General features: G+C 44.6%; 1 protein-coding gene across 6 annotated transcripts; it reads right to left on the minus strand.

Moving 5' to 3' along the window:
* Positions 1-193: 193 nt before the first annotated feature.
* Positions 194-26,807, minus strand: LOC130402475 (uncharacterized). Of its 6 annotated transcripts, XM_056606645.1 has the most exons (9): positions 26,495-26,800; positions 26,156-26,272; positions 25,965-26,081; positions 24,813-24,926; positions 21,100-21,213; positions 2,433-2,549; positions 838-951; positions 587-656; positions 194-402 (listed from the first exon to the last, which is right to left on the minus strand). In XM_056606645.1, the coding sequence occupies exons 1-9, from the start codon at positions 26,575-26,577 to the stop codon at positions 289-291; spliced, it is 960 nt and encodes a 319-aa protein (XP_056462620.1). In that variant the 5' UTR covers positions 26,578-26,800; the 3' UTR covers positions 194-288. The 6 variants fall into 6 exon arrangements, with proteins under 6 accessions (XP_056462620.1, XP_056462621.1, XP_056462623.1 ...); XM_056606646.1 differs by lacking the exon at positions 24,813-24,926 and having other exon boundaries at positions 26,495-26,799; XM_056606648.1 differs by lacking the exons at positions 24,813-24,926; positions 25,965-26,081 and having other exon boundaries at positions 26,495-26,806.

A 26,807-nucleotide genomic window follows, 5' to 3' on the forward strand; every position in this document is an offset into this window, starting at 1 on the left:
CTGATACCCCCACAATAAGCCTACATATCTGGATCAATCCATTTAACCTGATCGACCCACAATAACCGTTCATATCTGGATCAAACCACTAAACCCCCAAGAAGAAAGATCTCTCCACAATGATGAATTACAAATGAAAATACATTTTCATTCTGTCTTCAAGATAAGAGCCTCTTACCGCCCCACATGTGTCGGCAAGTTCCTCCTGGTTCATCTCCATCAGGCAGAGCTTTGTGATGTTCACCACTCCCTGTATGGCGCGCCTCCTCTGCTCCTCCTTCTCACCATCTAGCTCCTCCTCCTCCCTCTGACTCTCTGAGCATTGTGGGTAACTGGGAAGAGATCCCTCCAGAGCTTCTTCAGCTCCTTGTCGAGGAAAGCGTGTGCGTTCTCCTCAGCCCTCTGGAACAGGACAAACATCAAGGAGAACTTTACTCTGAACTCACTGCCGACATAAGAAGCATCTGTCCTGGATTCACGTCAGCTGGTCTAAAGAGGGAAGCCTGGAGACTATGAGCTCCCCAAGAGATGCTTTCTGATGTTCATGTAGAGCTGAAGTCAAACTTCTTGGTGGACATTTACACACCTTGATCAGCTCTGTTTGAGGCTGCTGTACAGACTGAGCACTGGTAACCTTTGACCTCTTCTGGTGTGGCCTGTGAGGAACACACACACACACACACACACACACACACACACACACACACACACACACACACACACACACACACACACACACACACACACACACTATTGTTTTTTCCTGATCTGTAAACATCAGTATCAGTAGTCTGAACAACCAACTTGTCTCTTTTATCGTCTGTTTGAAACTCCTACCTCTCCACTCTGGAGGGGCGTCCATCTTTAAAGGCAGGAGGTAGACCCATAGAGCGGTCACTCTTCATGGAGACACAGCTGGGTCCAGGGGAGTCTGCTCTCTCCTGCCTCCTTCTGAAAAACAAACACCATCTGGAGGTTAGGATTTGTGGATATCGTTTCATTTGATCATTTCCTTGGTCCTCTGTACTTGGTCCCCTACTTTTCATCATCTACATCCTTCCACTCGGTCAAATCCTCCGCCAACATGGCCTCCATTTTCCCTGTTACGCTTACACTCAGATCTACCTCTCCACCAACACCACCTCTGCAGCCACCCATTGCACCCTCACCAGCTGCCTCACTGAGGCCAAAACTTGGATGAAACACAACTTCCTCAAACTAAATTGCAATAAATCATAAATCCTCATCATTGGCCCAAACTCCCTCACCCGCCCCACCCAGGACTTCTCACTTAATATTGATGGTTCCATTGTCACCCCCTCCACTCACATCCACAACTTAGGTATCATCCTTCACCCCACCCTCTCACCTCTCTCCCATATGAAACAGATTACCAAAACAGCCTTCTTCCACCTCAGGAACATCACTCGTCTCCGTCCCTCCCTGTCACTCAGCCGCCGAAACTCTGGTCAACACATTCATTTCATCCCGCCTTGATTACTGTAACTCCATCCTATACGGCTCATCAAAACACATCCTTAATAAACTGCAATATGTTCAAACCTTTGCAGCCCGGATACTCACATCCACCCACCGCTCAGACCACACCCCTGTCCTCCAAGACCTCCACTGGCTTCCCGTCAAATACCGGATTGATTTCAAAATACAACTCATCCCCTTCAAAGCCCTCAACTACCTGGCGCCCCCCTCCCTCTCTGACCTCCTCCACCGCCACACCCCTACCCATTGTCTCAGGTCCGCCGATGCCAACCTCACACCTTTCTCCGGTCACACCTTTCACCCCTTGTTGTTTACCTTTAAACTTTGGTTTTGTTCAGCTTCTTTTTTGTTTCTTATGAATTAGCTTATGAAGCGATTGTGAAGCGTCTTTGAGCACTGGGAAAAGAACTACTATTATTATTATTTATTGCAGGGCTTCTAAACAATTTTTTCATGAAATTTAATTTTAATATTCTTTCTCAGCTTTTTTAAATGGAAATTTAAGGGGGGGGGTGGGGGAAAGAAAAAGTTTTATTTTTTAAGCACTTACATGCTGACATAAAAACACACTAAGTATCCTTCACATTGTGCATAGAGTGTTGATTCACAATGCGTTTAGCTAACATAGAAAATAGAGCAGTCAGTTTCTACATTTCTACCCAGACCTGTGTTATTCCGCACAGATAATTTGTTTCAACAAATCCCTTCACCTCCAAATAAATTCAAACTGATTCAATAAATGGGGCTGTTTGAAAGCCATTGAACCTTTAAATATTAAACCTGTTTAGTCTGCTACAAGTCGTCTTAACATTAATTGTATTCATACGATTGCTGGGTCCAGGGGAGTCTGCCCTCTGCTGCTGCTCTGGGCTTTTTTTTTTAGAAAAAGTTGTGTTAGTTTTGAGCCACTCCAGTCTGTTTGAAACTCCTACCTCTCCTCTCTGGAGGGGCGTCCATCTTTAAATTGAGGAGGATGATCCATAGAGCGGTCACTCTTCATGGAGACACAGCTGGGTTCAGGGGAGTCTGCTCTCTGCTGCTGCTCTGGGCTTCAACACACACACACACACACACACACACACACACACAACCACACACACCACACACACCACACACACCACACACACACACACACACACACACAGCTGTTACACAGACTAATGATGGAGTCATGATGTATCACTGCTGAGCTCTGAGATGGAAAACAGTCACAGACAGAGATCCTCTTCTTACCTCTCAGGGGCGGATCTACTGGGGTGGCATGGGGTGGCAACTGCCACCCTAAAAAAAGCCTTGCCACCTAATGCAGGACAATTCGATCAGGAATGATAGAAACTGGATCTCTCTTTAGTTTTCGTTTATTCTCTCTTTACATCATGACACTGGGTCGCATATCATGAACAATCAACAATCAAACAATTTACAAGGTCCCTATATAACCTTACCCCCCGCTAATCAATTAATTCACGATTGTCTGTGTGTGACATGACGTCACCACTAAGGTGCGCTTGTTTTTAGCACCTTTAAAGCTGCAACAGACTCCCGGCCAATGAGACTCTTCTGGTTCTCATTACACATCAAGTTCAAGGGGATACAGTAATTGTACTGTCTTCTGATTAGGTTCCTTGAAGGTAGCATAACAAGGCAAGAGCGTACCTTTCCATCTCTTCCGATATAAACTTCTTTGATTCTTCCCATTTTCCAAAGATGTTTGGGCAGTTTGTCTTCATTCACTAGGATAACGTCTCCGAGCTTTAACTCTGTGCATCTTTTTACATGAGATGAGCAATGTGCAGATCGTAGCTCCAGGAGATATTCCTTCTTCCAGCGGGTCCAATATGTATTGATTAGGCGCTGTCTGTATTTCCACCTTTTTTTAACGACGTTGGGCTGTTTGGTGGCCGCTGCGGTTTACACGTGCCAGCGATGGTAGCGCTGTTATACGCTGACCAATTAGAAATGGGATGGCGTTGAGGGACAAGGCTCTTCGCCGCTGGTGTGGGGAAAGTGATGGGACGGGAAATTAACACCTAACTGCGTCCCCTTCTATCAGAATGTTTTGATTTCTTCAATTTCAGACATGTTTTCCCCAAACTTTACGTAGGCATGTCCTTCACCTCTTCACCGACTCACCATTCTCTCCCACATTCCACCCCACCAAGCAGCTCTTTCTGCTATAAACTTCCAGATTATTCGTTTTCAGCAAAGAATTCCTGTAGTTCGTTAGATGACAGGGAATCCCACAATGCTGTCAACTCCTTATTGGCTCGTTTAAACGTTTAGCATTGTCTGAATATATTGTGGTACATAGTCCTCTGCGTGGACACAAAACGTCTGAACGCCAGCAGGAACTTTTCCGTAGTCAGAATCAGTCACCAACTCTAAATGAATGGCTCCTGGTGACATGCACAGGTGAAAAGAGCAATATAACAGTTTCCTTGATTCTTACTGATACATAGGTCCCAACAAAATCCACCTCCTGTGATCTCCAAACGGAGGCGCTTCTTCAATGCGCTGGCGCAGGTAACAGGCGCTGAAATCTGCTGAGGGCTGGTTTGGCTTTATATTTACGAACAGATAAGACAGCGTGTACAAACTCTTTCGGTAGTTGTCTTCCTTTTATTATCCAGAATCTTTCTCCTCGCTTGGTTTAGCGTGTCTTGGAGACCAGAATGCAACACTTGCTGGTGACATTTTCTTACAATCAGCTCAGAAAAACATGTAATTTGCCAGGAGGATGCAGGGATGCTTTTGTTCAAACTTCAATCCTGTCATCTGTAACCTGCCTCCCACTCTTAGTACTCCACTGTCATCCAGAAAGGGAATTAGAGACTTAATTTTGGACTGAAAGTTAACTTCTTTACCTCTTTCAGTTTGATTGATTTCTTCGTAGAAACTTCGATTCTGTGTTAATAGGATCCAATAAAGCTCTGCTTCAGCGATTTCTCCAGCTGTTAATGTTCCGGTGCTTTTTGCCTTTTCTCTGGCGTTGTTTATGATTTGTCGGACCCAGGCAGTAATCCGCAGCATTCGGCTGAGGTCACTGTGGTTCTTTATTTCGAGTGTTTCCATTTCCTTTGAACCTTTGAATTTAACAAACGGTAATTTCCACAACTTGCCATATTTTCTTTACAGCGTCATCATTTTCGTTTGGTTCAATATCATTGTCACGGTAATTTACATCGCTTTGCTTAAGCCCTCTGGGCCCGTCCACCACAGAGTGTTGTCTAGCAACTGGTTCACACTTATGCCCCTTGTGGCGCTATCGGCAGGATTGTTCTTTCCCTTTACAAAAGCTCCACTGCTCAGGTTCTGTGAGACTCTGGATCTCTCGGACTCTGTTTTCCACAAAGGGTTTCCACTGTTTTGCTGAACTTTTATCCAGTGCAAAGTTATCATAGAATCACTCCACAGTTTCACTTGATTCTTTTCCATTTCAAGGTGCGTATTACATAGTGACTGAGTCTAGCTCCGATGAGAGCACCGAGGAGTTCTAGTCTCGGTAAAGTTACTTTTTTAAGTGGCGCTACTCTTGTTTTTGCTGTTATATAAGAGTCACTGTGCACATCACCATTTTCGGGGATACTCTCATGTAGGCAGCTGCGCAGTATGCACTTTCACTCGCATCACTGAAACGTGAACCTCTTTTTTAACGAGGTGGATTCAGGTCAGTGATGCGAGTGAAAGTGCATACTGCGCAGCTGCCTACATGAGAGTTATCCCCGAAAATATCCAGCTGCCACCCCAGTTGGCAGCGGCAAATTCATTATTTATTTTTCTTGCTTTACAAGACATTTACGAAAGCCAGTTTCAAATGACCGACTGCAAGTGAATGCAGCCAGGAAATATTGCCCATCCCGCCTGCCCCCCCCCCCCCCCCCCCCTCCCCGAGACTCCCGCCGGCACTGATTTTGAATACAAGGAAGGCGCGAGAGTCCTCCAAACGAACGAAGCAAGCGGCGCGACAGAGAGACTACATTCTTGAGGTAATACTGATCAACCCGTCTATCTATGAAGAAATTATAATAATTAGAAAAGAGCAGGGCTGTGTATTACAGAAACATCATAGTTAAAGACTTAAGTTAAGATTGGAATGCCTTATATATAGCTGCATAACAGGCGCGTGCCGTCCATATGGGCAGGTGGGGCGGCGAACTCCCTGCAAAGCATGCTCCCAAAAAATATAAGTTCCTCAGTAAATCACTGCTCCATGTTTATTTTTAATAATGTGATTGTCACATTAACTATCTATAGTTTCTGTAGGCTTCCAACTATTTTTGTTCTGTTGATATCAAATTGATGGTGGCGATTCTAGTTGAGTTTAACGTGTCATGCAATGTGGGGCGGCGGAGCTCAACGACCGCGTCCCTCCGTATGTTTCTCGCATAACCCTGCAGGCTGCAATAAGAATTGCAATACGCAAAATGCTATAAGACGCCCATATGGTCGTAAGTAGTCTGCCCCATGGTAATATTCTAGGAAAATCGAATTACTCCGCATGTATCTTTCCGCATTGAAGACTATTTATTTATTTATTTCAGCAGGTATTCAAATTGCATACCTGATTTCATACCTGATTTAAACAGCTGTTATTGATAAATATCTGATTTCAAAAGTGTCGTTATTGAGAGATTTGCACTCATCGTCGGGCCAAGTTCCAATCGAAGGTCTGCTTGATTGATGACTTGTATTTGTACTTTTCATGTATTTGCAATGCACTCGCTAAGCCTGTTGTTAAAATAAAATATGGAATAAAGAACTTCCCTATAAGGGACATCATATGACGAATGTTGCGGATGGCACTTCAAAAGCGTGCAGTAACATTAGGCTATTAGTTATTTTTAATTCTTATTCACAATTCAGCGCAGCATTCGAATTTTGCCTTTTTTTTTCTCAGCGCAGCATTCGACCACCATCTCCCACCCTCTGCTCCTGGACCGCCTAGCTGGTATTGGGGATCACTGGTGCTGCACTCTCCTGGTTTACATCCTACCTCACCGGCCGTCAACAATTTGTTCAACTAAGCAACCACAAGTCTGGGTGTTTCAGGTGTCTCACTGGCTGTCCCCCAGGGGTCAGTCTTGGGTCCACTCCTCTTCACCACTTACCTCCTCCCGCTGGGCACACTCCTCCGTCACCATGGGTCCATTTTCACTGCTACGCTGACGACACACAGGTCTACATCTCCACCAAACCCACCGCTGCCATCCCCCCCACCTCCCTCATCACGTGCCTGGAAGAGATCCGGGGCTGGTTGAGCAGGAACTTCCTGAAACTCAATGGAAACAAGACCGAGGCCCTGCTCATCGGATCCAAATCCACCCTCACTAAATCACAACACACCCCAGCTCCACTCATAATTATCGATGGATTCCAGTACCCTTCTCCTCCAAAGTCAAGAGCCTCGGCGTCATCCTGGACAACACCCTCTCATTCGCACCCCATATTCACAACATCACCCGGACTGCATTCTTCCACCTCCGCAACATCGCCAGACTCCGCCCATCACTGACCCAATCCAGCACTGAAATCCTAGTTCACTCATTTGTCACATCCACGCATAGACTACTGCAACGCCCTCCTCACCGGACTCCCCACCAAACTCATCAACAGACTGCAGATGTATCGCGAGATGTTCTCCAGGGGATGTATAAAATGCCCATATCGCGAACATCGAATATAAATTGGGACGCAATGTTTCTTTTGCCGCCGCCGGCATACTCGTTGTGCTTTCACGCGACGGGGCGACAAGATCTCATACAAAGTGAACGTAGAGACGCGTATCTGCCAATCAGCGTTCAACAGCGTGGCCACTGAGTGACATGTGTAACGTAACAGCCAACCAGCGTTCAACCGTCAAACTCGGTGCAGTGCAGTCCGGGGTGAACTGCAGCACGGAGGAGAAAGTGATTGTTGCCGTTTGCGACTCCCGGAGCTCTATATATAATAATATATAATATAATATATATAATTGGTTATATAATATCACGGATAAAAGCTCTGTGCGCATCCTGATGGCCGTAGCGTGGGGAGCTCTCATAGGATTGGGCTTCTCGGGTTTTTTTAACGCACAGCGTTCCCTTCTCTCGCTATTTCCGGTGGCTCTCTAAACTCACTCCCCCGCCCATTGCGAGTCCACGAGATTCTCATGGACGCGCGTGTGTGACGTAGTCTGGAAGGCGCGCTGCTGTAGGTGCGTGTACCTCCGACCGGTGAGTGAGAACAGCCAGAAAGAGAAAAAAGGATGGAAACTGAGGATTTGGTTTCGAAAAAGAATAGCACTGGATCCTTCGTCTGGCAGTGTAGATATAATAATTATTATTCAAACTGTTAATAAATAATTAACGGTTTGAATAAATGCTGTGTTGGTAAATCTAACTTGCTGTGATTTTCCTTTTCTTATGTGCAAGTTCTAAATTGTTCCAATAGAAAGCACTGATGAGTTTAAACAATATGTTGTTTCATGTAATCTACATGCAGACTTATGTTTCAGTAATACTAGAATTATTACTGACGTAACATTATGCCAGACATGGTTGAATCGAGCATTTATGATGTGCTCTAGAGGAGATTCAAAATATATCGAGATATATATCGTGTATCGAGATATAGTAAAAAAATCGAGATATTCATTTTGGCCCATATCGCCCAGCCCTACTGCAGATCATTCAGAACTCAGCCGCCCGGATCATCACCCGCACCAAATCATCTGACCACATCACCCCTGTCCTCATTCAACTTCACTGGCTCCCAGTACACTACCGTATCCAATACAAAACCCTACTCCTCACCTACAAAGCTCTCCACAACCTAGCCCCCAGTTATCTCTGCGACCTCCTCCAAGAATACACTCCCTCCGGTCAACCTCTGCTGGACTACTATGTATCCCCACATCACGACTCACTTCAATGGGTGCCCGGTCATTCAGCTGTTCAGAACCCAGGCTCTGGAACTCCCTCCCCCCACACATAAAACAGTCAGACACCATTACAACCTTCAAGTCACAACTCAAAACTCACCTGTTCAAACTCGCACACAACGTCTAACTGATCACTGTTTTGATTGTTTTTTGTTTTGTTTTGTCTTGTTTTTGTTTATTTATTTCTTATGCTTATGTTTATTTATTTATTTATTTATTTATTTATTTATTTATTTTTTCCACAATGTCTTGTTTTTTAAAAAATGTATGATGCCTATATGCTCTGTAAGGTGACCTTGGGTGTTTTGAAAGGCGCCTCTAAATTAAATGTATTATTATTATTATTAATTAGTTTAGTTAACATGTTTTAATGTAGCTCAAAATATACATGTTAAAAATATACATAAATTGTGGGTGTGGTCATTAGGCCTGCAGCGGATTCGAATTGTATCCGAATCCGTTCGGTTCGTTTACCACAGTTCGGAGCATTCTGGAGATCCGCGGATTTCGGTTTAATGAAGGCATTGCCTTATGTAGCGTATTTTGCCTACTGTAGTCTACGTCCGATACAAAAGGGTGTTTAGGACCCAGCGGAATGCATTCTCTCCAGTGCTGCCCGAGCCAATGAGGTAGCTGTAATAGGTTGTTTTCTGAAGTTCAAGCGCACGATTCCTAAATTTAAAGAAAGTAATTGATACAATTATATTCTAAATATACGGGAGATAAATACAAACGGGTGATAAGCGGGATAACGGCCTTCGAGGTCGACCGGTTCGATGGAAATAATGGACAGGTAGAGGCAACTCTGGCTTCATGCTGCGCTCGTCGCCAGAGTTCTAAGCCTCGTCGGCCGTTATCCCTTACATGTTCACTCAGTGCACCATGTTTTCAAATGCATTTAGGGGAACATTTATTGCACAAAAAAGCCTTGCAAGTTGTCTGATTGCAGTCAATTAACACATTGCATATAGCCTGTGGGTCTCATTAATTTTTGTGTTTCTCCCCCAAACCCTCCGTCAAAAAAAAGTCGGCCTTTTTACTATCACGGACATGATCCTAATCCGAACCGTATCCGAAACCGAGGCCCAAAACGGTTATCTGAACCGAACCGTGGACACACTAATCCGTTTCACCCCTAGTGGTCATACGCCAGTAGTTTCTGCCCCACCGAAATGAAGGGGCACCGCCCGCTAGTGAGCCTAGTAACCTAACGGCTCAATCCAACATTGTTTTTCAAATGTATGTTGCCTAGCAACCGAAGCTGCCCGGTCTCTACGTACTCTCAACCTATGCTCTCCCTCTCATTCAACCCAGCCTGATATTAAAGCGAAATTTGGTATAAGGGTATGGACAACACATTCTCACTCCGAGCGGGTCGATTTCTGACGAACGGTCAGTGACTTTTGCTTCAGTTTCTGACGCAAAAGGGTACCCTTGCGCTGCTTTTTAGACGTATGGGGTTTCAACTAGTTACAATGTAACCCTTTGACGGGGGACCCGATGGCTGCACATAAGAGACGCTATGAGCATTCATATCCCATTGGCTAACGGAGGACCTTGCGCTTCTTTTTTCGACGCAGGGGGTTTTCCACTCATTGCAATGTAATCCCTCCACGGCAATATATGAAGCTATGAGCATTCATTCCATTGGCTAACGGAAGAGCCGATGGCTGCACATAGAGACGCTATGAGCATTCATCCCATTGGCTAACGGAGGACCTTGTGCTTTCTTTTTTCGACGCAGGGTTTTTCCACTCACTACAATGTAATCCCTCCACGGCAATATATGAAGCTATAAGCATTCATCCCATTGGCTAACGGAAGAGCCGATGGCTGCACAATAACGGCGATTTTACAGTGACATCTGTGACATTCCTCAACACAACTACACCAACGTGTCCTTGTTAATTACACAACATGTATGGGTTAAGGCTCTGGGCATCAGTTGTCCTGTTTGGTGCTTTGATTGAGAGAAACAATCGTTTTTTTGATCAGTGTTGGGTAGCTGAGGTCGTTGCTATAGAGACCACGTCCGTCCGTTTTGTTTCATAACTGACAGCTGCCAAGTCTCACCATTTGGCCCTGAGACACACTCATATCAACCAGTTCACACACTATCACAGAGGAGGAAGAGAAGGAGGAGAAGAAGAAGAAGAAGAAGAAGAAGAAGAAGAAGAAGAAGAAGAAGAAGAAGAAGAAGAAGAAGGAGGAGGAGGAGGAGGAGGAGGAGGAGGAGAAGAAGAAGAAGAAGAAGAAGAAGAAGAAGAAGAAGAAGAAGAAGAAGAAGAAGGATAATAATAAGAAGGATAATAATAAGAAGGATAATAATAAGAAGAATAGAAGAGGCGGAGGAGGAAGGGCTGATGCACATTCTCATTCCGAGCACGTCGATTTCTGACGAACGGTCATTGACTTTTGCTTCAGTTTCTGACGCAAAAGGGTACCCTTGCGCTGCCTTTTTAGACGCATGGGGTTTTCAACTAGTTACAATAACCCTTTGACGGGGGACCCGAAGGCTGCTGAAAACCCCATGCGTCGAAAAAAGCAGCGCAAGGGTACCCTTTTGCGTCAGAAACTGAAGCAAAAGTCACTGACCGTTCGTCAGAAATCGACGCGCTCGGAGTGGCTTCAGTTTCTGACGCTGAGGTCGTTGCTGTAGAGGCCACGTCCGTGCGCTTTTTTTGACAACTGACAGAGCAACCCTTTCTCATAAAAATTACGTTCCCAGAGAACTATTCGGCATTCTCAATTACGTTTGTCTAAAAAACGTTTTTTGTCCGTGATTACGTTTTATTGAACATATTGTAATGACCTCGCCGGTGACATAACGATGTCGAGTCATTAGTAATTGAAGGAACTTTTAATGAACCAAAACCAGGTCACTGAAACCCGTAACCAACGGCAGAAATCCCACCCAAAACAAACCCCGGTTACCCCGGCAACCCCCAACACGGTCTCACTCATGTGCCCCCACCCTCGTGTTCTTCCAAGGCCCTCCCCCAGCTGACCTAATGATTCGCCCCCACACTGATTGACAAGAAGAACATTACAATACAACTGGCATAACGGACAACGAAATACAATGCAACACATAACACACAAACTATTTAACTGTCCCAGGGTCGCTACAATATCGTAAATACGAATTCGTTCTCAGCCTATTTTTGCCATTTATTTACCGTGTTACTATGGCAGAATAAAGAATAAATTAATGCATTATCATTCATCTTGAACATGTGTTTTTACAGTATAGAGTGGTAGAGAGGGATGACGTATGTTGGCAAACCCGGAAGTGAGCGTCGCCCTCGGTTCCCTTGACAAAAAGCCAACGGGTTTTCCAATGGATTTTGGATTATTGCAGAAAAATCCTCAACTCCTCAAAAACGGAAAATAAATAAATAAATAAAAATAACCGTGCTCCAAAGAACGAAGTGTAAACCAATGCATTCTGAATGGGAGTGTTTCTCTGATTTTTCCATGCTACACAACGAAATGTAAACCCATGCAAATAAAGACTTCATGGTCATAATAATTTAAATATCATTGATCTACTACTGAGTGTGTAGGGAGGTAGGCTATTCTATTTTTTTCAACGGGGCTGAATCCAGTCACTTGACCGTCATGGTTGCTATGGTGGTTGCTATCGACCGCCCCCTCTAATACTCGTGGCTCACGCGGCAAAGGTGCTGCCGTCAATTGGGTTGTTTTTGTCGTAAACTAGGGTCCGATGGTTGAAAAATAGACAGATATTCCAAGGTATCCTTAAAAGGCAGCTTGGATGTGTTTATTTTCTGCAGTTTAGACTTTTTCTATAACTAATTTTTGAAAGCAAAACACCAAGCTCATTGATTTAACGAGGGAGGGTTATTTGAAACAATTTATTAAATAAATATTTGTGAGAGGTCATTCCTTCTCCTGATTTTACTTCCTGTTTATGTCTAGGGTAAACCCCTACTGTCCACAAGCATCCCCCCCCTCCCCATATGGATTTGGAGAATTGTTGCCACGTCCCAGTGGTGGAGGTATCATATATATATGAAAGAGGGCATTCAATTATAGCCTACAATGATCAATTAGGAGGCCGAAGCCTTAAAGGAAGTGATGCAATAGGTGACTGAGTCGACAACATTTAAGTAAGCTGTATATGTATAGGGTCTCTTATATATCAAAGAGGGTCTCAAAGGACGCATACGCTTCAACCTGTGGCTCCAGCACTACAGGAAATGACTCAGCAAGTGCTCCATCTCGTTGCAACTCACCCAGCGGCTCGCTTGCAAGATTTTGGCCTGAAGTTCTTCCCAGACCTACACCCTAGCCATCCAACATGCATATCTGAGAATCAGGCCTCTCTTTAATAATGACAAAAAAGTTATGAGAGAAACACACATTAACTTTTTGTTATCTCATAAGCGGCGTGGTGCCGGCTCCTTTGACCTTTTGACCCCCGACTTCGAAACGTGGCCACAGGTCAGCTGTGTCTACACACCTTTAGCCACAAATGTACACCTCCATCCCACAAAAAAATGGGGACTAGAAACTAACCTCTGTCTTATGTACATTTACTGTACTGTTGGAGGTCACGCCCCTTTGCCGACCTTTTCGAGATAGCTAGGGATGCGAAAATGTTTACACACATTTCCCGGGGCCCCCGTGAACGACATATCCGAGATTTGGAGTTCTAGCCCTTAGAGAAAAAAAGTTTTCCCAAATGGAGTGTCATTTGGACAAAGCCCCTCAGAAGTGTAGCCTGCAAGACCTAATGGTTCAGAATGTGGTGGAAAAACAGTTTTTGAGATAGGAAGGTCCTACCGCCCTGAAATTTTAATACCTTATTCTAGGGCCTAACTGAGACCTCCACACCGAAACTTGGCCCGGTCGGACCCCGAGGGCAGGAAGGGGGGGCCTGCCCTCGGGGTCTGACCGGGCCAAGTTTCGGGCAGGAAGGGTCCCCCCTTCCTGCCCTCGAGGTCCGACCGGGCCAAGTTTCGGTGCGGATGTCCCAGTTAGGCCCTAGAATAAGGTATTAAAATTTCAGGGCGGTAGGACCTTCCTATCTCAAAAACTGTTTTCCAACACATTCTGAACCATTAGGTCTTGCAGGCTACACTTCTGAGGGGCTTTGTCCAAATGACACTCCATTTGGGAAAACTTTTTTTCTCTAAGGGCTAGAACTCCAAATCTCGGATATGTCGTTCACGGGGCCCCGGGAAATGTGTGTAAACATTTTAGCATCCCCAGCTATCTCGAAAAGGTCGGCAAAGGGGCGTGACCTCCAACAGTACAGTAAATGTACATAAGACAGAGGTTAGTTTCTAGTCCCCATTTTTTGTGGGATGGAGGTGTACATTTGTGGCTAAAGGTGTGTAGACACAGCTGGCCTGTGGCCACGTTTTTGAAGTCGGGGGTCAAAAGGTCAAAAGGAGCCGGCACCACGCCGCTTATGAGATAACAAAAAGTTAATGTGTGTTTCTCTCATAACTTTTTGTCATTATTAAAGAGAGGCCTGATTCTCAGATATGCATGCTGGATGGCTAGGGTGTAGGTCTGGGAAGAACTTCAGGCCAAAATCTTGCAAGCGAGCCGCTGGGTGCAGGTGCAACGAGATGGAGCACTTGCTGAGCCTGGACTTTCATAATCTTCACTCTGTGAATGTAAAGGATGTTTGGTCGGATGTTACGACGAAGAATCATAATGTGAATGGGAATATTCTATAAATCTCTTGATATCATCTTTCGTCTCAACACTTCTGCTGCAGCCACTTAAAGTCTCACTCCGAGAACCTTAAAATATGAATCAATCCATTAGAAGTATGAAAATATCTTCCCGGTGGTGCAACAGAGCAAACAAGGTGTCCTTTGACATCTACATTTCGAGACGATTGCAACAGTGCCACACATGATCATATTTGAATATGTTTCGGGGTAGTAATTAGCTGTCGATTTTGGAGGCCTTTATCAATAATGACCAGCTATAGATTTGCTTCCCGATGGAGATTTTTGACAAATTACATGTTAATTAGCATCTACACGTTAAGCTGAGTCCAATGAGATCAAGCTCGGCCTCTTGCTACACCGAGATCATGTCCTAGACCTAGGTGTACCATGTAAAATACATGTTACCATTAGCTAGAGTGTCGTTATTGGTGTCATTGGACTCAGCTCAACGTGTAGATGCTAAATAACATGTCATTTGTGACAAATCTTTATCGGGAAGCAAATCAATAGCTGCTCAGTATTGATTAAGGCCTCCAATTTCGACAGCTAATTACTACCATTAAACATGTTCGAATATGCTCATGTGTGGCACCGTTGCAATCTCCTGGAAGCGTAGATGTTGAAGGACACCTTGTTCGTCCTCTTACGCCACCGGGAAGATATTTACATGCTTCTGATTGACTAATGAATTGATTCAGCTATTCCCCCAGAAGTCTGGGGTCAAAAGGTCAAAAGGAGACGGCACCACGCCGGGGTGGATCCAGATCTCGGGCAACAGCGCAGGGTTGCCAGGTCCTGCAAAAAACGTGCCCCCCACATAACGTTCAAAATCCACCCAAAATGTCCTGGAAGCATCCCAAATAAAAAATGATATTATTGGCCATTTTGGCCAACGTTTTTAAAGTAATAATATTTGAGGGAATATTTTTTTGTTGTTGTTTTAGCAGCGAAATGCACCGTGTGCGTGTGTGCGTGTGTGTGTGTGTGTGTGTGTGTGTGTGTGTGTGTGTGTGTGTGTGTGTGTGTGTGTGTGTGTCTGTGTCTGTGTGTCTGTGCGTGCGTGTGTGTGCTTGTGTGTGCTTGTGTGTGTGTGTGTCTGTGCGTGTGCGTGCGTGTGTGTGTGTGTGTATAACACGCTATTTTATGTTGAAATGCGACGTAATCCAGTGTTCACGAAAAGTACACTGTCAACGTATGCTTTTGGCGACTGGGTTGGCTCTCAGATATACGTGTTTCTAACAAGATGATATCATTAAAAGTTACATAAAGTAACAGCTTAATAACACAAACGCAGGAAGCACGTGAGCTGCTAGTTTAGCGAAAGCAACCTGACGTCATTGAAACATGCGAGCGAGCCATTATGTCCATGGAGCGAGCCGATCAAATCCTAATAACTATAAAACTAAAGATCAGACACAATCACTGACTGAAGATTATGCAAGTAAAAAGTATATTTCTCGCTAGAAATGTTATTAGAAACACGTTTAACGATCAATCGGTCCTAAAATATTGCATTTCCCATTCAGATAATAAAGATTAATAAAGATCATACACATTCACTGACTGAAGATTATGTAAGGAAAATGTAAATTTCTCGCTAGAAAAGTCATTAGAAACGCGTTTAATGGTGTATCTGTCCTAAAATATTGCATTTCCCATTCAGATAATAAAGATTAATAAAGATCATACACATTCACTGACTGAAGATTATGTAAGGAAAATGTACATTTCTCGCTAGAAATGTCATTAGAAACGCGTTTAATGGTGTATCTGTCCTAAAATATTGCATTTCCCATTCAGATAATAAAGATTAATATAAGCTACGCCGTGTTCCGGAGCCGCGGGGGATTCTGGGAATTGGGGTTCTCAGTTGACAAATAGGGCTTTTGTTAACTTGTTTTGTTGTTAGGATTAAGTGGGGTTAATGGGTTCGGGATGTTATGTGGTTGTGTGTTGTTCTATTAACATTGTTCGTGTGTTCATTATTGTCGACACCGTCACCGAGAGTGACGGTACCATCGTTTCGTGCAGCTGTTCCGTGTTGAAGTCTCGTTCAATAAAAACCAACTCTCGTTGTCGAGCGTTCAATAAAAACCAACTCTCGTTGTCGAGCGTGCCCCCCCCCCTACAAACGTGTCTCCCCCCCCCTCAACAAACGTGTCCCCCCCCCCCCCTTCAACTAACGTGTCGCCCCCCCCCCCCCCCCCCCCCCTACAATCGTGTGTCTCCCCCCCCCTCAACAAACGTGTCTCCCCCCCCCCCCCCCTCCCCGGTCAACAACAGTCTCCCCCCCCCCCCTAAACAATCGTGTCCACAATTTGCCACGAAAGCCGTGAAACCCAAACCCCGAAACCCGCCTCCACAGCGGCACACGTGGATACTGTAGGTATAACACGCTATTTTTTACGTTGAAATGCTACGTATCCAGTGTTCATGGAAACGTACACGTCAACGTTTTTTCTTGGCGACTGGGTTGTTAACAAGGACACGTTGGTGTAGTTGTGTTGAGGAATGTCACAGATGTCACTGTAAAATCGCCGTTATTGTGCAGCCATCGGCTCTTCCGTTAGCCAATGGGATGAATGCTTATAGCTTCATATATTGCCGTGGAGGGATTACATTGTAATGAGTGGAAAAACCCCTGCGTCGAAAAAAGAAGCACAAGGTCCTCCGTTAGCCAATGGGATGAATGCTCATAGCGTCTCTATGTGCAGCCATCGGCTCTTCCGTTAGCCAATGGAATGAATGCTCATAGCTTCATATATTGCCGTGGAGGGATTACATTGTAATGAGTGGAAAAACCCCTGCGTCGAAAAAAGAAGCACAAGGTCCTCCGTTAGCCAATGGGATGAATGCTCATAGCGTCTCTATGTGCAGCCATCGGCTCTTCCGTTAGCCAATGGAATGAATGCTCATAGCTTCATATATTGCCGTGGAGGGATTACATTGCAATGAGTGGAAAACCCCCTGCGTCGAAAAAAGACGCGCAAGGTCCTCCGTTAGCCAATGGGATATGAATGCTCATAGCGTCTCTATGTGCAGCCATCGGGTCCCCCGTCAAAGGGTTACATTGTAACTAGTTGAAAACCCCATGCGTCTAAAAAAGCAGCGCAAGGGTACCCTTTTGCGTCAGAAACTGAAGCAAAAGTCACTGACCGTTCGTCAGAAATCGACGCGCTCGGAGTGAGAATGTGTTGGTATGGAGGACCACAAGTGTCACGGAAAAAGTAATAAAGAAATAGACTAAATAATAAAGTAATTCATTATTTGATCTTTTAATGGGCAATAAAAGAGGAATTAAAAAAATATATTTACAAATTAAATATGAATCCATCAATAAGTAGCTCAAATTAAAAAGGGGTTTACAAAAACAACATAAAAAAGTCAATAAATACATCATTTAATAATGTCATAAATAAATGATGCAATTAAAAAATCGATTTTAAAATGCAGTTTAAAAAGAGAAATAAATAACTGGATTCACAAATTGAATTAAGAACACAGATTTTAATCAGGCATTTAAATGGGCGATTTCCTTGGCATTTGCATTTCCATTTCCCCGCTGCTTTTCCTTTTCCTATTAGCTATTCGATTAGCTTAGTCATTTAGCTTCTCCTACTAGCCTCTCCATTTAGCTTTTCCTTGACACTTTGGTCCTTGCGCTGGTAAGACGAGGTAAAGCAATGCAAATTAGCCATGTAACAAGCTCTCTGATTGGCTATCACCTGGCATGTCATATGCAGACCTATGACATGGATGTGGGAAGGAGAAGGTGTTTTTTATTTAAAGGTTGGGTATGGAATTCGCTTTTTTGGCCATTTTTGCAGAATTACTTGAAATCCTTACCATAACCCACTTACAGCCACTGAGTTAAAAGTACTGACATGAAAATTAAACAAGTCAATCATCTGTGAAAAACTCCAGCCAATGATTTCCATAGCCACCGAGTTGCATTGGACAGTAAGTACGTCAATCAAACGGCCGTACTGCACTCCCCCTCCCCCGCGCCCCGCGCGCGACCCCTTCGTGCAGTACTCGTGACCCAGAGCTCCTGACCCAGAGCAAGCTCCTGTTTGTTGTTATCCTGCGGTAGCTACTGGAACTAGTTAATCCACATTTGGACCTAGCAGTAGAAGACAATTTCCATGGCAGACAAGACGCCACCATCCCCATGTTGTTTTTTTTAATGTTGCCATGTTGTTTAACGAAAACCTACGCTAGCCTGGCTCGCTCTCGCGCATCTGTGTTCGCGCTCGTGCATGATTGCGCGTCCAGGTACTTGGAATGGGTGGAGTCAGAGTCAGCGTTGAAGGAGAGGGGGTAGGACCATTTGAGTTGTGTATTTTCAAAATCTGCTGGCCTTTCGCAAATCCCATACCCAACCTTTAAGCACTAAATGGAAGAAACACGGAATAATACAATAAATGCCATAATTAATTTGGCTGACTATGTCGACAGTAATGTTCCAGATGACTATGACTATGCTCTAACGAGGTTGCTTCAGCTAAGGGAAAACTTGGAAGCATCCAGCTGCCATTTAGAGGACGCTGTTCGGGCCAAGTTTGATGAGGAGGAGCATTTAATTCGCCAAATTGGTAACATTTCAGAGATTCAGCCCTGTCTTGACATACAAAGAGACCAGTTAAAGCTGCAGATCTCCTTCAGAATCCCGCGCAGGGAGATAGCAAGACGTTTTGGTGTGTCTTTGAAAACTCTCCATCGCAGGATTGCATTGCGGTCAAGCCAGCCGACCCATCGAGATCTGCAGTCAAGCCAGCCGACCCAGTTTTTTGCTGTACCTGTTTATACTAGCCATTACGGTAATAGCGTCTCAGAACTAGTTTAAAATAAAAGCATTCGTCGGGTATATACATGGACAGGGTACATACAAAAAGACAGTCAATAAAAGCAAATACTATCAAAGGAAGTGTATTGTGATATTTACTTTAAAAATAATAGCCCACCAAACGTTCCAATATGAGACATATTACATATGATTTTGGATTCGATTTAAAAGAAAATGCCCTGTTATTCCATGTTCATTTCACTTCAAGGTTATAGTTCAAAACCCCATAGGGTCACCCAAGAAGTTTCAGAACATTTTGATATGGAGTTTCAAAATAAAAGCCCAACAAACATTCCAATATGAGACTTATTACATATGATTTTGGATTCGATTTAAAAGAAAATGAGACATTAGATATGATTTAGGTATGAATTTGGATTACATTTAAAAGAAAATGCCCTCTTATTCCATGCTCATTTCACTTTATCTAGTGGGCTTTTAATTTGAAACTACGAATCAGAATATCCTGAAACTTCTTGGGTATCACTACTTTTACTATCCATATCAAACTTCGGTTTTGGCGTATCAACTTTGTTATAGCTCGGTCGCTATCTTAAAGCCTCAATTTGGAGAAAAAAATATATTTTAATTAAATTCGGCCGGTTGGCGGTTCAACCAATAAAAATAAAAATATTTAGAAATATTTTTATTTTATATATTATAAATATTTTTATTTTATTATTTATTTTCTTTAAAGTTATTTTCCCAGCAAACTGGCCTGTTCCCCTAGAGGAACCGTATGGGGAATCCAAGTTGAAACAACTTGCCCAAAGGTTCAGACTTGATGACAGAAAAATTCTTGAAGGCTATAGGGATTTTAAGGATAACTCAAGCATCATTCCAGAAAACCTTGCACCACTCCTGAATATCGACCATCTCATTCCAGTTAGCACTGCTGAGTGTGAGAGGGGGTTCAGCTTAATGAACATCATAGTGTGCCCCCTGAGATGCAGTCTGCACTTGGTCACAGTGTCGTCCTTGATGTTTATTCAACTGAGTGGCCCACCACTCAAAGTTCAATCCAACACGTATGTGAAGTCCTGGCTGGTGAAGCACAGGGGAACCATGAACCCCAGAACACGCCCCTGCAAGGCAGGACCTGACGTGGAGGACAAGGAGGCCCTCTGGGCACTACTGTGAAAAGCATGCATACTAATACACACACATACACACATGACATAGATAGATAGTTCTTAATCTACACATTACTGTTGAAATTTGAATAACTTGAATAAACTACATACACATTCATTGACTGTCATTGATTGATTTAATATGACTTTAATTGATAACATAATGGAATATAGCCAGGCTAGCCTTACAGAGTCGCAACACTTTGCGTTGTGTCGAGGTCGGTCTGATCACAAAATTCCTAGTTTACCCACCTCTAATTTGACCACTACAGCCCTGGCGTAGCCTAACTAGTTTGTGAACGACCCAGAGAAACGCAACGCAAATTCAATGTGAACATGTATGAGGCTTTAATAAAATCCAAGACGATTTTTAAATTCCGCCACACATTTTTTAAAAGTGTCTCAAAAAGAGGGCATATCCGGGCAAAAGAGGACGTCTGGTTACCCTACGTACGGGAAACCCATTTGATTCCTACCTGTAACACTGTTTAATAGCGGCCCAAATTGGTGAGCGCTATCCTGGTAATTTCTCTGCGTGAGAAATACGAAGTGTGGTGGCGTGTGAGCGTGTGCATGGGTTGAATTGCGTGTGTCTCACGCCGAATGCGTGAGACTCGAGAGCCCTGTTACTGGTATATTATCCCGGATGCCGGACAGTCGCAGTTCAGCAAAAGTGGCGTAGAAGAAGAAGGGGGAACTGTGCAGCACCGTATGAATGTATTAAATATGCAAATTTGATCGGACCTGACTGGAAAGTATTACCCGACACAGTGGCGGGTGAAGTGACACAATTCACCCGCCACCTTACAAATCCACCCGGAAATGGCGGGCATTAATTTCCATCCCTGACGCACACACACGCACACACACACACTTACATTTTTGCCTGACTTGGAAACATCAGTGCCAGTAAAGTCTGATAACAAGAACCAGGATTTATGGACGTTTGATAGAAGCTGTATCTTTATGATCTTTGTTATTCCTCACCTCTTCTCGATGGACTGATTTCCATCTTTAAAGGTAACATGATGTTCCATAGAGCTGTCACTCTTCATGGAGACACAGCTGGGTCCAGGGGAGTCTGCTCTCTGCTGCTGGACTCTTTTAGAAAACAAGAAACAGGATTTAAGGATGTTTAATTGTTGCCACGGTGATGGCGCTCCCCTGAGTGCGACGTCGCGGAGCTCCCCATAGTCAAGTTGCGTCTTTTATGTTTTTCTTGCTTTTTAGTGCCGACTATGGCAATCAAACTGTCCCTAAACAGCACATACGACCGGGCGAACTTACTGATACTGAGAGAGCGCAGTAATTCTGGCCTGTTTGACCCGAATACGTTGAGCGATTACCCGGAGCTACTCATCGCATCGCCATGCCAACAACCGGCCGGCAGCTCTCCCACCCACAACGGCCCGAAGCGGAGACGCGGTAGACGGGGAGGAGTGCAGCGAAGGCTCGGGCGTTTGGCCACAATAGGGAGGCTAACTCTCCCGATCATACTGTTCGCGAACGTTCAGTCTTTGGGAAATAAAATGGATGAGCTTCATTTGAGGATATCCACGCAGAAGGACATCCAGGATTGCACCTTGTTGTGTTTCTGTGAGACATGGCTGGGGGAAAAGTCACCTGACGCGGCTGTGACACTGGACGGATATACGGTCTTCAGGGGGGACCGGAGCGCTAGGGATAGCGGTAAAACCCGGGGAGGTGGAACGGCCATCTACGTCAAACAATCCTGGTGCAAGGACTGCAGGATTATTTCCAACTCCTGTTCGGAAAACGTGGAATATTTGACGGTAAGGCTAAGGCCGTTTTATTTACCCAGAGAACTGCAATGCATAATTGTGAGCGCTGTGTACATCCCCCCCTCTGCCAATGAGGAGGCTGCACTTAAAGAACTGCACGGCTCGATCAGTGAGCATGAAAACTCTTACCCTGATGCTGCTTTCATCATTCTGGGAGACTTCAACCACTGTAACCTTCGGAAATATATTCCAAAACTGTATAAGTCTGTGACTTTCCCCACCAGAGGAAACAAAACACTGGATCAATGCTATAGCAACATTAAAAATGCTTTTCTTGCTGCACCTTTACCCCATTTCGGCAAATCTGACCATCTAGCAATAATACTAAGGCCTGCGTACATCAAGAGGCTCAAGGCGAGACCAGTCACAATTAAAACTGTTAACACCTGGACTGACAGTGCACAGGCGAGTCTGCAGGGCTGCCTGGAGGCCACAGACTGGAACATCTTCAGAGATGCCACAGACAACATCCACGACTACACAGAGACTGTGAGCGACTACATCAGCTGGTGCACGTCTATATGTGCACCCCCAAGATCTGTGCGTGTGTTCCCTAACCAAAAACCTTGGTTTAATGGGGACATTAAACAAAACATCAGAATTAGACGAGAGGCCTTCAAGTCAGGAGATCAAGAGGAATATAAGAGAGCCCGGTATGACCTTGAGAGGTCCATCACAGCTGCAAAAAGGGCCCACTCCCAAAAACTTGAAAGCCTCTACCTGAACAATAACACGCGCAGCATGTGGAAGGGAATCCAGGCAGCTACGAATTACAGGACTACCATGACGACCCCAGACACCCGAGATGCCACCCTTCCAGACCGCCTTAATAACTTTTATGCCAGGTTCGACAGGCTGAACACAGACACTCCCTCAAAAGCCCCCTGTGACTCCATGGACACTGCCTTCCAGGTTACACACGCACAGGTTCTGAGGGCTCTGAAGCAGGTGAACCCCCATAAGGCTATGGGACCAGATGGCGTTCATCCAAGAGTCTTGAAGGCCTGTGGGGAACAATTAGTGGGTGTGTATGCTGACATTTTCAATCTGTCCCTATCCCAGGCAGTAGTCCCCCGAGTATTTAAATCATCCATAATCATACCGGTTCCAAAAAAGCCTAATTCATCCACGCTGAATGACTTAAGGCCGGTGGCGCTAACTTCAGCCCCCATGAAGTGCCTAGAAAAGCTGGTTCTTACCCACATAAACTACACAGTATCGGACACTGTCGACCCATCCCAGTTTGCCTATCGCCCCAACCGATCAGTGGATGACACGGTGGCCATAGCCCTACATCACACTTTGCAACACCTGGACAACAGCAGAACATATGTCAGAATGCTTTTCCTGGACTATAGCTCTGCCTTCAACACCATCCGCCCGGGCAAGCTGATTGGTTCGCTGACGGACCTCGGTGTCCCGACTCCCACCTGTAACTGGATCCTAGATTTCCTGATTGAAAGACCACAGGTGGTGAGAGTGGGGAGGCGGGTGTCTGCTGAGCTCATAGTCAGCACAGGTTCACCACAGGGCTGCTGCCTCAGTCCCAAACTCTTCACCCTGTACACGCATGATTGTGCCTCTACACACGATAACACCATTGTCATCAAATACGCTGATGACACCACCATCCTGGGCCTCATCAAGGGGGGTGACGAGTCAGGCTACAGGAGTGTGATAGAGGATATTCTCATCTATGGAGAGGAGAATGACCTCATCCTCAACGTAGCCAAAACAAGAGAGGTGATAGCAGACTTCAGGAGGAGTCCTGCCCCCCTACAGCCCCTTACCATCCAAGGGACTGAGGTGGAGAGGGCGGACAACCACCGATTCCTGGGACTGCAGGTGATGTCTGACCTGAGCTGGTCTCTTAACACTGCTGCCACAGTGAAAAAAGCCCAGCAGCGGCTGTATTTCATCAGACTGCTCAGGAAATCGGGACTAAACCAGCGTCCTCTCACCCTGGCCTACAGTGGACTTGTAGAGAGCATTCTCACTTCAGGTATCACTGTCTGGTACGGGAATACCACACAGGCAGAGAGGAGGGCACTCCAAAGGGTCATAAAGACTGCTGAAAGGATTACTGGGACCACACTTCCCTCCATGGACTTTATTTACAGTCAGCGCTGTCGGAAAAGGGCAGTGAGAATCATTAGAGACTCTCTCCACCCAGCTCACCCTCTACTCATTAACAAACACTGCAAATACAGACTCAGACACAGTAGAGCGGACAGTGTCATCACACACACAACAAGATTCTTCAATAGCTTCTTCCCTGCAACAGTGCGACTGATGGCATTAACAGAGAACATCTGAAAAATACAATGTGCAATATTGTATTTTACTTATTTATTTTATTTATTTATTTGAATATATATACTCACCACCCTACCCCCACTTCCTACCTGCAATAACGCTGCTATATGTGGTTATACAGTATGGTTGCACTGCTGAATTCAATTTAATTTAATATGTATATATATTTTTAAATTTTTAAATTTTAAATTGTGGTGCTCTCTGCAATGCAATGCACAACATGCAATTTATCCTTATCTTAATTTTTAAAAACTCTTTATACTTTTTTTTTATTATTACTATTTATTGTGCTGCGCCCTCTCTCTCTCTCTCTCTCTCTCTCTCTCTCTCTCTCTCTCTCATCTCTCTCTCCTCTCTCTCTCTCTCTCTCTCTCTCTCTCTCTCTCTCTCTCTCTCTCTCTCTCTCTCTCTCTCTCTCGATCTCTCTCTTAATTGTATTAATACTGTACTTGACTTGGGAAGCCCTGCACAAGAATTCCAATGTGTTTGAACCGTCTGGTTTATGCACAAATGGCGAATAAAAACCTTTGAACTTTTGAACTAATAGAAGCTGTACTTTTATAATATATGATGAATCCTCACCTCTTCTCGATGGACTGATTTCCATCTTTAAAGTAAACAGGATGATCCATAGACCGGTCACTCTTCATGGAGACACAGCTGGGTCCAGGGGAGTCTGCTCTTTGCTGCTGGACTCTTTTAGAAAACAAGAAACAGGATTTCTGGAAGTTTGATAGAAGCTGTACCTATACAATCTCTAGGGATGTCAAGTTCTGGTCGGTTGGTTGACTGGTTAATCGATATGCACTTGTTGGACCAAATACTCTTTAGTCGGACAATGGCTGGTGTTCCTTTAATAAGAACAAAGAGCTTCTTAATCCATTATTTTAGGGCCGGGAGGGACAAATGCAGACCGATGTGTTTTATATTTGAGTGACGGACTGTATTGTGTTAGAAATAACATTAATTATGAATAAAAATAAGGTTGAAGGCTCCATAGTTTCTGTTTTAATAATTAGATGGTTTAATAAACTATAAGACTTATAAGACAAGAGGTCAAACCCCCGGGTTCCTCAACGTTGAACTGGCCCATAAGGAAGACCGCTTGTCCTAACTTACTGACCTTTACTCCGCAATTAACTCATTGATTGCAACCAAGTCATCGATCTGGCAGCATTTGTTTAAAAAGGACGACAAAAAAGCATGCAAACGGTAAAGTAAGTTTGTGGGTAGATCAGCTAAAATGGTGGCATGAGTACTTTTTTCTTAATACGTCTGTGATTCTTCATCCCCCTTCGTGTTTAACGCTCGCCAGGCTTTGAGTGGGAACATATCAGAATTGGCTTCTTGTCACTAATCCCAGCAGCATCCAGTGGGCCCCGTTATATTACACACAGATAAAAGCTATAATCAATTCTTCGGTGGTGTCGTCTATAAACGACGCTGCCCGACGCTCCGTGGCTCGTCCGCTGTCTGCTTCATATTGAAGCTCTGCCCTAACCGAGTCGACTCGGACCGAGAGGGGTCTGAAACCCACTGCCCTTCTCCAAACAGCCCTTATGTGATATTGAGGCTAGCAGGTAGAGTACAACGCACTGTTGTAGATTATGTTGATCCAGAGATAACGTGCACATTGTTTTATAATCATCTTTTCACCATCGACCAATCGATTGGTCAGAGAGTTGTTTGAATTTAAGACTACAGCCCAAATCATCATCTCTAATCAATGCTTACCTTTTCTCAATAGACTGAATTCCATCTTTAAAGTTAGCAGGAGGTCTCATAGAGCGGTCACTCTTCATGGAGACACAGCTGGGTCCAGAGGAGTCTGCTCTCTCCTGCTGGACTCCTCTAGAAAAACCAGAACATGGAATAATGGACGTTCGATAGAAGCTGTATCTTTATGATCTCTGATAAATCCTCACCTCTTCTCAATAGACTGATTTCCATCTTTAAACAGGCCAGGATGATCCATAGACCAGCCACTCTTCATGGAGACACAGCTGGGTCCAGGGGAGTCTGCTCTCTGCTGCTGCTCTGGGCTTCAACACACACACACACACACACACACACACACACACACACACACACACACACACACACACACACACACACACACACACACACACACACACACCACACACACACACACACACACACACACACACACACAGCTTTTACTCAGACTAATGATGGAGTCATGATGCATCACTGCTGAGCTCTGAGATGGACAACAGTCACAGACAGAGAGATCCTCTTCTTACCTCTTAGCTTTGCTCCGGCGGCCATGTTCCCCAGACAGAGTGGTCTTAGAGGTAGGACCCCCCTCCTCTATCACCTCATCCATAGTAGACTGGAGAAAAAATGTTCCGTCCCATACGGCAAAAAGTTATAAAGTATAAATGTAAGGGAAGAAACTGAGGTTAAAGTGTTTATAAAACACGTTAATCAGGTGAAAGGTTTTCAAAGCGGAGAAAGAAAGGCTCCTCGCTGCGACGGACCGTCAGATGAGGAAGAAACTTAGCTGAACCGCCCCTCTGAGCGCATGTCAAATGTTTCCTGGGAAAACGGGCAGCA

Source organism: Gadus chalcogrammus, chromosome 13 (assembly GCF_026213295.1).
Source record: "Gadus chalcogrammus isolate NIFS_2021 chromosome 13, NIFS_Gcha_1.0, whole genome shotgun sequence".
Taxonomy (NCBI): Eukaryota; Metazoa; Chordata; class Actinopteri; order Gadiformes; family Gadidae; genus Gadus; species Gadus chalcogrammus.

Coding starts and splice junctions, on each gene's coding strand:
- LOC130402475 (XM_056606645.1), bottom strand. CDS start 26,577: ATGGATGAGGTGATAGAGGAGGGGGGTCCTACCTCTAAGACCACTCTG. Junction 26,273..26,494: donor CGCCGGAGCAAAGCTAAGAG/GTAAGAAGAGGA, acceptor TGTGTGTTGAAG/CCCAGAGCAGCAGCAGAGAG. Junction 21,214..24,812: donor AATCAGTCCATCGAGAAGAG/GTGAGGATTCAT, acceptor GTTTTCTAAAAG/AGTCCAGCAGCAGAGAGCAG.